General features: G+C 47.3%; 2 protein-coding genes across 8 annotated transcripts; one reads left to right on the plus strand and one right to left on the minus strand.

Annotated features, from left to right (window-relative positions):
• Positions 1-1824: 1824 nt before the first annotated feature.
• Arfip2 (ARF interacting protein 2) lies at positions 1825-6514 on the minus strand. Of its 6 annotated transcripts, none has more exons than XR_015685801.1 (9): positions 6412-6514; positions 5508-5608; positions 5197-5293; positions 4402-4520; positions 4009-4230; positions 3842-3915; positions 3318-3475; positions 3008-3182; positions 1825-2591 (listed from the first exon to the last, which is right to left on the minus strand). XR_015685801.1 is itself a non-coding variant. In XM_087659077.1 (8 exons), the coding sequence occupies exons 2-8, from the start codon at positions 5604-5606 to the stop codon at positions 2436-2438; spliced, it is 1026 nt and encodes a 341-aa protein (XP_087515203.1). In that variant the 5' UTR covers positions 5607-5608; positions 6412-6514; the 3' UTR covers positions 1825-2435. The 6 variants fall into 6 exon arrangements, 2 of the variants coding, with proteins under 2 accessions (XP_087515203.1, NP_001004222.1); XR_015685800.1 differs by having other exon boundaries at positions 5508-5648; XR_015685799.1 differs by having other exon boundaries at positions 3842-4230.
• A 181-nt stretch (positions 6515-6695) lies between these two features.
• Timm10b (translocase of inner mitochondrial membrane 10B) lies at positions 6696-9536 on the plus strand. 2 transcript variants are annotated; one of them, NM_053371.3, is made up of 4 exons: positions 6696-6746; positions 6889-6984; positions 7154-7358; positions 9219-9536. In NM_053371.3, the coding sequence occupies exons 1-3, from the start codon at positions 6717-6719 to the stop codon at positions 7328-7330; spliced, it is 303 nt and encodes a 100-aa protein (NP_445823.1). In that variant the 5' UTR covers positions 6696-6716; the 3' UTR covers positions 7331-7358; positions 9219-9536. The 2 variants fall into 2 exon arrangements, with proteins under 2 accessions (NP_445823.1, NP_001376161.1); NM_001389232.1 differs by lacking the exon at positions 9219-9536 and having other exon boundaries at positions 7154-7997.
• The last annotated feature ends 3290 nt before the right edge of the window (positions 9537-12826 follow it).

A 12826-nucleotide genomic window follows, 5' to 3' on the forward strand; every position in this document is an offset into this window, starting at 1 on the left:
TGCTGCCTCCGGCTCACTAGGCCTAAGGGCGAGGGTGAGGGCGAGTAGCTGGGCTCTGGTAGTGGCACTTGGTGCCTTCAAGTAAAAGCAGCTAGAACTAGCTTCAGTACTCCGAGAGCCCGTTCCAGCGGCTTCTGGTCGTTCCTTCCTTGGCTTTACCGGAGGCTCCTGTGAAATCTGCTAGTTTGGTTTCCACTGAGCAGGGAGGGGGACCACCTGTACCTCGGCCCAGAACTCTAGAAGAGGTTTGCAGGCTAACTGGGAGACTGCATTTCGGTTTTAGGTGCCTCAGGAGCCGCCTCGTTAGGAAATTTGGTTTAGACTATTCAGCGCGACTCCTTCCTTACACCAAAGACCCAGAACAATTCTCAGAATCATTGCATTATGGAAAAACAGCTTTGGTAGAATACAATAAAAATTGTACATTAACAGGGACTGAGTGTTTATTACGTGCCAGACAGAGCTAATCACTTTACATACATTATCTCATTTAATACGCATAACCGTAATAGGTAGCTGCTTTTATTAGCAGCTTTACAACGGAAGGAGCGGAGCGTATGTTCCCCAGGCATTAATCCTCATCAGCTAGAAAATGGTGGAACCACGTTTGGGCTCTGCTCTCAGGTTCTGTCTCCAACCATTTGGAGACTCAGTGCCCCTACAACGAACAATCCCCAGTGGCCCATAATGAAGGGGGCTAATATGAGGACCAGCACCTCTAATAATCAAGGCAGACAGCTGACTACATAAAGGCTAACCAGAGCCCAGGAACACTGCCTGGGAATTGCAGTTATCAATGACAAAGAGTCAAGTCAGACTGGTGTGCACCCTGTGCTGTGAGAACCTGCTGACTGGGTTAGTCCCCTTTCTCCACCCTCCAGAGGTGAGAGAATGCTGCAAAAGTCTGCATGTATCTTTGGACCTGTAGTTGATGGCACTCAAGCCCTGACTAAAGTGCTGCTGGGAGTTTTCTTGTGATTTCTTATATAATGATCAGGTTTGACTTCAGCAAGAGCAGTGCAAGGGTGCGGTGAGACTGCCTTTATCTCTGCAGTAGCTAGTCACTGGATGTGAAGGAGCTCAGGTGGGGTTCATGCTTAGAGTGACAAGCAAGGGTCACTAGGCGACCCAATAGCCCAGAAAGTATGTTTTCAACACTACGGTTCTCCCATGCTGCCAAATCTCTAAGAGGTTTCTTAGTTCTATTTCTCCAAAGATCAAAAATCCTGCCTCTTGTCACACCCACTTATTTTTCATTCCGGACTGAATTCTTATTCAGACTTTAGGGACATTGGCCTTTCTCCCTGAGCTGTCAACTACTTACTTTTCAGATCTCAGCTTTTAAACTGGCATCACCATCTCTACCCCAGTCTAAGCTAGATGCCCCTTATCTGGTGCTCCCACTGCATCCCGTATCCTAGCCTTTCTCATTGTATTGTAGTTGCCTGGTTACTTGTCTCTATCCCCCACTAGGCCTTAAGCACTGTGAGCAGGGACCGTGTTTTATTCACTGATGTTTCCCCAGGGCCTAACGCAGTGCCTGGCAAATAAAAGCACTCAGTAAACACCGGCTGTGTGATTGAATGCATGATGGTTAGCCAGCCCAACCCCCTCTGGACCCTATGTTCTTCAGACACGTAGATCACCTTGGTGCTAACTGGAAGAGAAAGCTTTGGCTCTGAGAATGGAGGGAATCAGGCCTTTAGCAGCTTCTCAAACTTAGCTGCAGTACTTTTGAATTCATAGGAATTGAATTCAAGATTACTGGGCATTTCTTACCAATCCACCCTCCTCTACTCCCCCACAAATTGACCTCACTGGGCCTGCTTTTATGAAAGGTTTATTCCTAGTGCTAGAACCCAGTCTTCTGAGGCTCTAAGCACAGTTCAACTGGGTGGGTGGATGAGGGGAAGGCCCATTCAGATGCAGGGCCACAAGTGGGGCTCCCCATTATTCCCACCCCTTTGGTCCCAGTTCCCTTCTCTGCAATGGACACACATTGAGGAGGGACAAAGGGTACTGGAGGCAACACTATTGGCCCAGGGGAGCCCAAGAAGAGCTGCCATTGGCTGACAGAGCCTTTTGAGGTCCTGTCTTTGGTCAGGGGCACATCCCAAGAGCTGGGGATAGGCCTGAGGAGTGGTGCCATTGGCCAGGGAGTGTTTTGTCATAGCCTTTGGCTGTGGAGTGAAAGGAAAAGACCTGGGAATGAAGCCCAGTGGCTGGGAAGATAAAGGACAGGGCAGCAGCTTCTGGGCCTACAGGCCCTCTTCAGACCACAGCAGGATGGGCAAAACTGGTGTCAGACCCCAGCCAGGAAAGGGGAGCCCAAGCCAGCAAGTAAGTGGCAAAGGACATCCCATGTCCAATCTCCTTCACCCTGGGGCTGCCCCGCCCAGTGTCCTTCTTGATAGCCAAGTTGGGCTGGGAGCCGCTCACTGCTCCTCTAACCAGGAAGGCTTCTCGGCTCCTGGAGGCCGCAGCTTGATGTTGAACTGCTGTAGAGTCTGCTCCAGTTGTTTCTGGTTCCCAGCGAAGTAGGCAGACACGGCATTGTGGAAGAGCAGCAACTGCTTGTGCATCACCTTGATCTGGGGGCCCAGCAGGGTCAGCTAAGGCTGGACTCAGGCACCCTTCAGGAGGGGCTACAAGCCTAAGCCCAGACACAGACCAGAGCATATAGACTCTGCTGACAGTGCATTGGGGTGGGGGACTTTCTGAGCAGTCAAAAGGGGCAATATGAAGAAAGAAACCTGACTTGATCAGAGCGTCTAGGGTTCTGGAACCCCAGCCCAAGGGGCAGTGTTTTTCAGTTATGCTAATGGGACTAGTAGCTAGATCCTCAACAAAAAAGGCCAGTGATGAGAAGGGTGACCTGAAAGTGCCCAGGTATCAAGGGGCTAGAGGAACAACCCACTCCCTAGCCAGGGACAGCTCCCCACGCAACAATCAGGAGGGTTTGAAAGGACGGGTACTGTGACTTAGGACCAAGGGAGTAGGGCAGCACCTTGTTTTCTTCCAGGAACTTCAGCTTGATGGCCACATCTCCCCGCAGCTTCTCATATTTGTCCCGATGGGTCTGGAAAGTGGCTTGGGCACTCTCAAGTCGACCACGAGTCCCTGCATCCCGGGGCCCTAGGCTCAGCTCTTCTAAGTCTGTCCGGTAGGCATCATATTCCAGCCTGGGAAGGGGGTGATAAAGGCTGGAATCCACCTCTTCATCCACACACATAATTCCTTTCCTCTCTGAATCTGTCTGCCCCTACTGTTTGCTTTTTGACCCATGCCAGCCAACTTCCCAAACCTTGGGCCCACACCTGGCAGCCTCATACTGTTTGACAGTCATGAGTGTGTCTTCCATGGTCTTGGTGACCAGCGTGTTGATGCTAGAGACAAAGAAGTTGACAGCCCCCAGCAGCGTCTCCCCATTCTTGCACAGCAGCTTTTGTGTCTCTGCATTATAGCCAAATTCCTCCTAAGGGCAGAAGGGAGGCGTAGGCATTGAGCAACAGTCCTTACCTGGCTGGAGCTGTAGAGCCCTTCATTTCCCTCCATCCCAAAGAAGAATCAGCCATCAAAACTACAACAACCAGACTGCCTCTAGCAAGGCTCTCTTAGCCACAAAGTTAGTAGGGTCGCCTTGGCGATGCCTGAGGTAAGAGTGTGGGGGTGGGAGGTCTTAGGTGAGTTTACAAGACAGGAACAGAGAAAGCTAGTGCAGCAGGCAGGGAGGGGGTCTGATTAGGCCAAGCACCAAAGGCATTCTGGATGACATGGAGACAGGTTACTTGTGGTGCGCCCTCTCCCACAACCCCTCCAACTTTTGGACCTCAGTACAAACCCTTAGGCTGCCTCCATAGGTGAGTGATGCTGGGGGCAGGACTGGGCGTACCCCAGAGGGGTTCTCCCTGGGGGCTGCAGGAGGGAGGGAGGGAGGGAGGCTGAGGGATGCCTGCCTGGAAGGACCAGGGCCCAGTACCCCCACCCTCTCTGTTTTGGCTGAGGCACCTGAAGCTCTGGGGACTTCTGGCTGAGGTCAGCAAAGGCATCACCTAGTGCATGCTGGGTCTGCAACAGGCTGTAGAGGTGGGCTGTCAGTGCCCGGCCCAGCTGCAGGACACTTTCATACTTGCGCTTCGTCTCACGCAGCAACTCAATCTGCAGCTCTAGCTCCAGATCCACAGTCCGGGAGCCTCGGCCAAATCTCTCTGATAACAGCTGCTTTGTGCACTGATTGGAATGGGGGTGGGGGGATGGAGGTCAGAAATCTAAACTCCACCCCACAAGGAACTACTCCAGCACCCCCATTCTCTTAGTCATAGCAAAGACTGTAGATTAAGACCCAGGGAAAGGGAAAAGGGCCCCATGGAGAGTTTCTGAGAAGAGGTGCTTGAATCTTACCTTATATGTGTTGATGCCCCATTTCTTGACAATGTCAAACTTTTCTCCAGCGATGCCTCGGGCCACCTCATCACCAGGGCCAGAAGGTGAGGTGCTGTGAGACGGATGGCGGCCAGACCCTAAAGGACCAAGTTCTCTGACACTAGTTTCTCTTAGATATAACCAGACACTTCTGTGGCCCACTTCCCTTCCAGCACATGAAATGACCTTGCTGAAGAAGGAAAATCTAGACAGACAACTGCATTCTTCTGCTTACTAGGGGGAACAAGGACTTGTGTCCTGACCACCAAACCAACTCAATGCATGTATCTGGCATTCTTGGGATAGGGTAAGAGTGTTGTTAGTGTACTCAAGAAGAAAGAATAGAAGCTATCGTGATATGTGTGATTGGCAGGATCAAAGATGGTGGGCACAGAAAACAAGGAAGTTGGCTGATATTTCTAGGTAGAATTCTAGTCAGTGTAACAGTCTAAAATGAAAGTCTGAGAAGCCTCACAAAGCTCCAACTTGGCCTTAAGCTCCTGAGTGCTCATAACCTCAAGGTCTTAACTTGGCTCAGGTGGTGGCGGCAGGGAGGAAAAGACAAATGAGATTATCTTAGAGACTAAGTGGCAGGGGGGAAGCAGATGGGCAACTCTGGAGCTGGTCTGGGACTGAACAGGCTATGAACTTCACACTAGCAGTTCTGAAGCTCTTCAGTCACGAGTCAAGCTTTACTGTATGTGTCCTATGTGCCGGCAAGCTGCCTTAACAGCCCCCATCCCCACCCCTCAAGCCTGTCTCTATCACTCATACCTGTGGGGATGAGTCCGTCACCAGAGCCCCCATAGCCACCAGACACAATGCTAGTTTCATTGAGGTTGGGTCCTGACACCATCACCTGCTGGAGGTCCTATAGGTCAGAGAAGAGGGGGCACCTCAGGAACACAGGGATAGATGAAACATTTGGGGATGGAGGCAGTGCACATAAAGTTTATACAGAACCATAAAGATTTGAAAACTAGGAAGGAGTTTAGTTAACTGAAGGCTATTGGGATGGGGGAAAGTAAAAGGTTTATAAGTCAGGACTGCATAATGAGACAATTAGAAGAATCAAACAGAAGCACCTGCTCCAGCCCATCGTCTTCAGGAAGCTGCCCAGCCTCGCCATTTCCGTGGATGGGAATCTCCATTGTGGCTGCCTTCCCTAGAATCCCGTCCGTCATGGCTAGGGAAGGGACAGGAGTCAAGGTCTCCACCCCAGCACGCTGTAAAGCCCAACAAGACAATTCTGGAAACTAGCCAGCACTCCAGAATAAGGAGGCCTCCCCTGTGTTCTCAGAGGTTTCAGGGATTGTCTTAGGGCTTGGGTGTCCTGGGATCAGCCACCACGTCTTTCCTTGAGTATGTGTATCCATTCTCTTCTGAGTACATTATTTCTACAAATGCATGCATACCAAAGCCTCTGGTGTCTTCTCGTAACCCCCAACCTCGCCTTTAGTAACCATTCATGCATTCAGTCATTCAACAAACATTTGGTGAGTTTCTACTATGTGTGAGATACCGAGGCAATGGAATTGCAGCAGTGAGGACCAGAGGGAAGGTCTATGCTCTCTGGGAACTTAACCCTGCATAAGCATGTTTACCAAAACTCTTTCCTAGGCTCAGACGTTCACTTGCCACTCAGGCATGCTCTGCGATCCTGATCTTTCACATCCTTTGGTGTTCCTTCCCCTCTTCCTTCAGATGGTCTGGTCTCTTCCTTTCTCCATCTCATGCACCTGACTCCCTCAGGCCCTCCCCACCAGGCCTTAGTTGAAGCAGTTAGTGAATGTTCCTGGTGTCAGGACACCAGGACACAGGCAATCCCTTCCAAAGTCAGTTGAAGCCTTCCAGATGTGAGAGGCACCCCCCACCCCCATACACCTGGGCATCAGGTGTGTCCTCATCCTTGCCAAGGGCTCAGGGCATGTTGCCCTCAGTACAGGTTCGTGCGTTCAACTTCCCTTCGTCCAAGTACGTCCTTCTCACCTGGGCCGGGCCGCTCTTCCCCTCAGGGCGCGAGGCCCGGACCGCGCGGGGACCTCGGGTTCCAGTTCCCGTCGCGATCCTAGCAGCAGGTCAGAGATTTGGCGGAAGTGACATGCTCTCTGGGCAGAAGAAGCCGGCCACGTCGCAGAGAAAAAGGGCGGAGGTGACGTTTACAGTTGTGGGCAGGGCGAGCCTGGAGCTACGCCTTCAAGCTCTTGGGGGAGTACCGAGAGTTTACTTCCGGGGCGACTCCGAGAGCCACCCCCTCCGGACGGAAGTGGCGTACGCCATGCGCCCTGGGCGTGATGGAGCACCAGCAGCAGCAACTGAGAAACGTGAGTGAGAGCTAAGTTGCTCTCTGGGTTAGACGCGCAGTTTGTTTCCAGGGGTACACGCAAGAACCCCCAGAGGGGGAGGCGGGCTGCGCGCCCCAGGAAGCCTCGGCGGTGGTGAAGTCTTGGTTCCTTTTTCTCTCAGTTGCGAGACTTTCTGTTGGTCTACAATCGGATGACAGAACTGTGCTTCCAGCGCTGTGTGCCCAGCCTGCACCACCGAGCTCTGGACGCTGAGGAGGTGGAGACTGTGGGGGGTCCCAGAGTTGACAATAACGTGATGTGACTTACCCCCTCCCCCCACTTCCCCTCTCTTTCATGACCTCATTCCTAGGCTGGGGACCGGGAAGGATGGAGGAGGGCTTGACAGGACCCCTTTTAGTTTCTACTTCCATCTGTCTTCCTTCCAGGAGGCCTGCCTGCACAGCTGTGCTGGGAAGCTCATCCATTCTAACCACCGCCTCATGGCCGCTTACGTGCACCTCATGCCCGCCCTGGTCCAGCGCCGCATGGCGGACTACGAGGCTGCCTCTGCCGTGCCAGGTGTTCCTGCAGAACAGCCCAGAGACTCGCCATCAGGCAGCTAGCTAGCTGTCCCTGACCGCAGGAGAGAAGGTGCTTGGATAGGCTCCTCTATGGACCTTGGGCTTGTCTAAATATGTACAGAGAGACTGAGCTTGAAAGCTGGGTGCTCTTGCTCCTTTTCTTGGAGCCAATAAACCCGTTTTTGTATTCTGGTTAATTTACTTGGCAAGAACTTTTCTTTATTGGTACCATCCTTTATTCTGTCATCTACTGCCTGTCTAGTGCCTTTAGCCTTGGCAGTTGATGTATTACCTTCTTGTATGTAGAAGGACAAATTTAGCATTCCCAGCACCCCAGCAAAAGCAAGGATTATGGCTACAGTTTGAAGGTTGGTAATAACAATGGGAAATTGGTTCCAAAAGGAGAGTTCTCTGTGCCTGTCCTAGGGTCTAACTCAAGTACCTGAATATACATTGGCTCTTAACTAGTTTTTATTCTCAGCTGTCAGACAAAAGAATTGCTGTAGATCTAGGGGAAGAAGGTAATATCAAACAACAAAAGCAGGAAGAAAACAGTGCCCCCTTAGGTTTTAGTCACTGCTTCCTAGGAGATCAGTGACAACAGAACAAAGACAAGCCTCTAAGAATTTAGGAATGTTGACCATTTCCCCAATTTACTCTCTTAGTATTTCCTGCTTTTGTGAAATTAGAAATAAAGACTTTAAACAAAGAAGGACTTTCTTGTCTTCAGTCAGTCAGGAAGACAACATTAGTCAAACCTCAAGAGAAACCTGAGGGAAAGGGAGATGGTATTAGGGAGAGATGGTTAAATACCATCTGTGACCCTCCACCCGGTGCTTCCTCAGTGTTTCACTGCCTGTCTAGTCCCCTAGTTTCAGTTCTCTACCTTCCAGTACTCTAACTACCCTGTTGCCAGCTTCTCTATTCTTGTTTCATTATTCCCCCACCCCCTTTTGTGGGATTCACGTCTATACTCCGGAGGAGTCCTTTCCTGGCAGCTGCCATTTCCATGACTTCACTCCTAATGTGGAGATGGGGAAAGGAAGGAGGATATGGCATGCACCACCACATGGGGCTTCTGGGGCTTCGAGGATAATACAGCCTGCAGGGCAACAGCATGGGGTCTGCACCTATTACTGTTTCCCAGAAGATTAGACTCAGGCACTTGTGCTTGCCTGGTGTGAACTCTAAACAACTAAGCTACCCACTTCCCCTTCACTGCTTCCTGAAATCCCATCCCATCCCCTCCACCATTGCAACAGGTGGCCAGCTTTCATTTTTTTTTTTTTTTTTTTACAAAGGAATCAAATTCACAGTGAAAACCAACCATTCACAGAGCAGATTCTCTGCCCTCCCCCCACCTACAGGTCAGAAATTTGCGTTTATTTATTTATTTATTTTATTTATTTACTTTGAGTTATGGTCTCATGTACCCAAGACTGACCTGGAAATGGTAACTAAAAATGACCTTGAACTCCTGATCCTCCTGTCTCTACCTCCCAATTGTTGGCCAGCCAAAAAATTGAAAATCCCAGCTGACTCCATATTGAAAGGCTAATCATGTTCCAAGGCTTGTTATATGTGCCTGCAGTCATAGCACTAACAGGCCAAGCATTGTGAGTTTGAAAGCGTTCTGCGCTGTTATATCAAGACTCTTATCAATAAAGTGAGCTGGGACATCAAGCCTGATAGTCTTTGCACTACAGCAGACTACTCTAAATGATGTCTGTTGAGTTGTTTTGTATAAATTTATCATACTCTTTTTAATTGCAAAACTAGGAGGTATTTTTCATTAGACAGGTAAAGAAGCACGAAAACAGGAGGGCCCTGTCTTAAACAGTTCTTGAAAAGCAGATTCTGGCGTGTCACAACTTTTTTCTTTTCTTTCTTTTCTTTTTTTTTTTTTCTTTTTTTTTTCTTTTCCTTTTAGGTGGTTTTGCTGTGGGCACATTGGTCTTCAATACGATCCTCCTGTCTCAGCCTCCCAGGTACTGGAATTACAGACATGGGCTACAACTGGTTGCTAGATAATTCTTTAGGAATATAAAAATTGCTGACCAGAAGCTTCCCTACAGAGTGACCTGTGTACATGATTAATTTCACTCCTTGACAAGTACAAACGTGAGTAGAGCAGCTTGTGAACTTAATTCCCCAAACCAGGAAGGTGGAGACCCAGGATATTGTGTGACTGCTGAGAGAGCTCTACATCAGCATCTGTATGTATCCCTTCAATAAACATGTGCTGTGAGTTGTCTGTGTTTCCTCTCTTCCCATGTCACACATAATTAGTAATTGCTGGAAAAAGACTAGGAAACATATGTGCCTAAAGCCCGCTCTGAACTATCTGAACTGTTTTGTTTTGTTTGTCTCATTTTGTTTTGAGGTGGTCTCACTATGCAGTCTCACACCTTGGATTCAAATTCGCTGGCTTTTACTTCCAAGTGCTGAGGTTACACCTATGCCACGCCCACTCAGTCTAGAGAGTTCTTACATCCAGCATTATCTGCACTTTGCCTTCAATGCAAAAGCAAATGTGCCTTGATCTGGCTTGTTGGTCCTTTTTCTTCTTTCAGTCTCCAGTTTCTTCCCTTTCTGTGGTTGCTAATCATTTTCAGGTCTTGTCATAAAGTGATAACCATTGGAATAGTAAGAGCAGGGCAGTGTTCTCAAGCACAGCATATAGAAATTTTTTGTTTTGTTTTTGAGACAGTTTCTCTGTAACTTTGGCTGTCCTGAAACTCAACTCTAGATCAGGCTGGCCTTGAGCTCACAGAGATCCCCCTGCCTCAACCTCCTGAGTAATCACCACCTGGCAGGCATACTTTTGTTGGTTGTTTGGTTGGGTTTTGTGGTGGTGATGGTGATGGTGTTTGTGGTTTTGTTGGTTTTGTTGGTTTTGTTTTTGAGGGAGAGGGTTTCAGGAAGTCGAATTCAGGTTTTTGGACATGCTAATAAGCAAGGGCTCTACCTTTGACCTACATACCTACACCAGTTGTAAATTTCGACATAGTCTTGCCACAAACATTGGAGGGCAGAGGTGGTAGTCCTGACATTCTGAGTTCAGAACTTTACTGAACTCAGTACTGAACTGAAAGTAAAAGCTCTCTATAGGTAATCTCTACTATGCTACTGCTGACTAACCCATCCACATCATTCCCTTGCCCTTCTAAATAGTAGGAAACCCTCTCGGCCCGTGCCAGTGCCCATTCTTGGACTTGGAGTCCTAATTCATTTCCTACTTGAGTACTTCCAATTTCCTCTTGCTTATTGTCATCAGTTTCTAAATATGCTAAGGACTCCACTGTTAAACAGTTATACCGAGTTTCCAGTTACCATCCTATTTTTACTACTTTACAGATGTATCTCAAACACAGTTGTGTCTACCTTGCAAGTCATTATCCATTCCCAATCTCCAGACAAGCATAGTTTAAGTTCTGTAGCCCTTACTCTATTGAAAGAGTGCTTACAAGACCGCCTGGTGGTTATTTTCTGGTCCTATACATACTTCATCTCTCAATGGCATTTGATACTATTTATAGTTAGTGCCTCATTGACATTCTCTCAGTGTCTTGATTTCATTCTTAGGTTTTACTCCTATCCTTCTAATTATCGTGCCCTAACTTTTGTACTGGGCTCACCCTCTTCATAGTCTTCACTAGATCATGCTCTTTTTCTCTTGGATTTTTCTGGGATGGTTTAATTCTCCCACTTTGGGTTTTAGGTACTGATGACTCCAGAGGTTTAAGCTACTTGACATCTTCATTTGTCTCAAGAACATCTTGGACTGGAGAGATGGCACAGGGTTAAGAACCTTGGCTGCTCTTCCAGAGGATCCAGGTTCAATTACCAGCACCCACGTAGCAGGCAAAATACCAATGCACATAAGATAAAAGAAGTTATAGATATTTAAAAACAGCTTAACCCTAAATGTTTTTTTTTCTTATAAACTTTTCCTTTTATGCCTGGTATTCATCTAGTGGCAGAAGCTAGAAACATAAGTATATCCTTCTGATCCTCTTGCTTAATTGCCAGATTCCATCACCCTACCTACATTTCTGAATATCCCTTGGTTCTGTTTCTCTTCATCTGTGATCTCCCAGTGGGACTTTTGCATCTCCCTATGCCTACTTTTGCACCTCATTTAAGCTATCTACTCATCAGCCAGGAAGTAAGTATGCTTAAAAGGATTATGATTAAAAGAATTACTTTTTTTAGTGCTGAGGATTGAAACCAGGGCTTTGTATATGCTACACAAGTGTTCTACCCAAAACCTAGAGTTTTAGTCACGATTTATAGGACTATGTATAATCCAGTTTTACCTGTCTTCAGCTTTTTTTTTTAATATTTATTTATTATATATAAGTACACTGTTGCTGTCTTCAGACATACCAGAAGAAAGCATCAGACCCTATTACAGATGGTTGTGAGCCACCATGTGGTTGCTGGGAATTGAACTCGGGACCTCTGGAAGAGCAGCCGGTGCTCTTAACCCCTGAGCCATCTCCAGCCCCGTATCTTCAGCTTTATCTAACAATAACTTTCCCTATTGAATTGAGTTGAATCATGCTTTACTTTCTCTGTTCTCTAGCCACACCGACCTTTGGTTCCTTCATACTGTTCTAAGGGTCTTTGTACTTGTTTATTTCTGATGCAGGGGAGAAATCCTTACTTTACCTACTAAACTTCCTAATCCAATTGCCATTTCCTTAAAGACATTTTCCCAGAGTTCTTTGTGTGTTGGGTTACACACAACTTAAATACATTAAGGTTGCAAACATTTAATGGTTTGTACCTCGGGGACAGAATCCATGTCTATATAACTCACATTGTATCCTCATCAAAGCAAGTAGTACATAGCTTTTAGCTTCCTTCTTGTTCAACTTATTAACAACGGAAAAAGCGAGAGAAAGTTTGCTTTATCAGATGATATAGAAACTAATCTGCAACTATAACCTTTTGCCAATAATTTAGAGTTTTGATATTTTGTTTTTGAGACAAGCTCTCCCTATATTGCCTAGGCTGGTATTGGACTTTAGAGATGCAAACTCATCCACGGTAGAAAATTGACCACAGACTAAGGATACTATTGTAGTCTAACTTGTTGAACTAATGAATTTATTGGGATTACTTATAGGCGTATATATAAGGAGCTATTTATAGGACCAGAAGTGACTCTTAACACATCATCAAAAGCCCAACCCAGCAAGGATGACAGTTCACAAAAGCTAGAACCTCAGGCTCACTGCATATTCTGCAGGCAGCTTGGCAAATTGGAGAGTATCTGTTCCAAGGCAACTTATCTTGTTTGAGCTTATCTTATCTCTCTGCAGTCCGTACTGCATATGTGTGCTCAGAGAGGGAGGGGCCTAATGCATCTGGTCAGATGCAGGAACTTTTAAAGCTTTTGAGTTACTTCCTGAGTTTTAAGGAGATTCCCTGCAGGATTGGGTATTTTAACTGTCTTTAGAATATTCTACATCTTTATCTTAAGGAGCTTCCCTCCAAGATGTAATGTTTGGTTAGAGGAAATTATAATAC

Source organism: Rattus norvegicus, chromosome 1 (assembly GCF_021556685.1).
Source record: "Rattus norvegicus strain SHRSP/BbbUtx chromosome 1, alternate assembly SHRSP_T2T, whole genome shotgun sequence".
Lineage (NCBI taxonomy): Eukaryota > Metazoa > Chordata > Mammalia > Rodentia > Muridae > Rattus > Rattus norvegicus.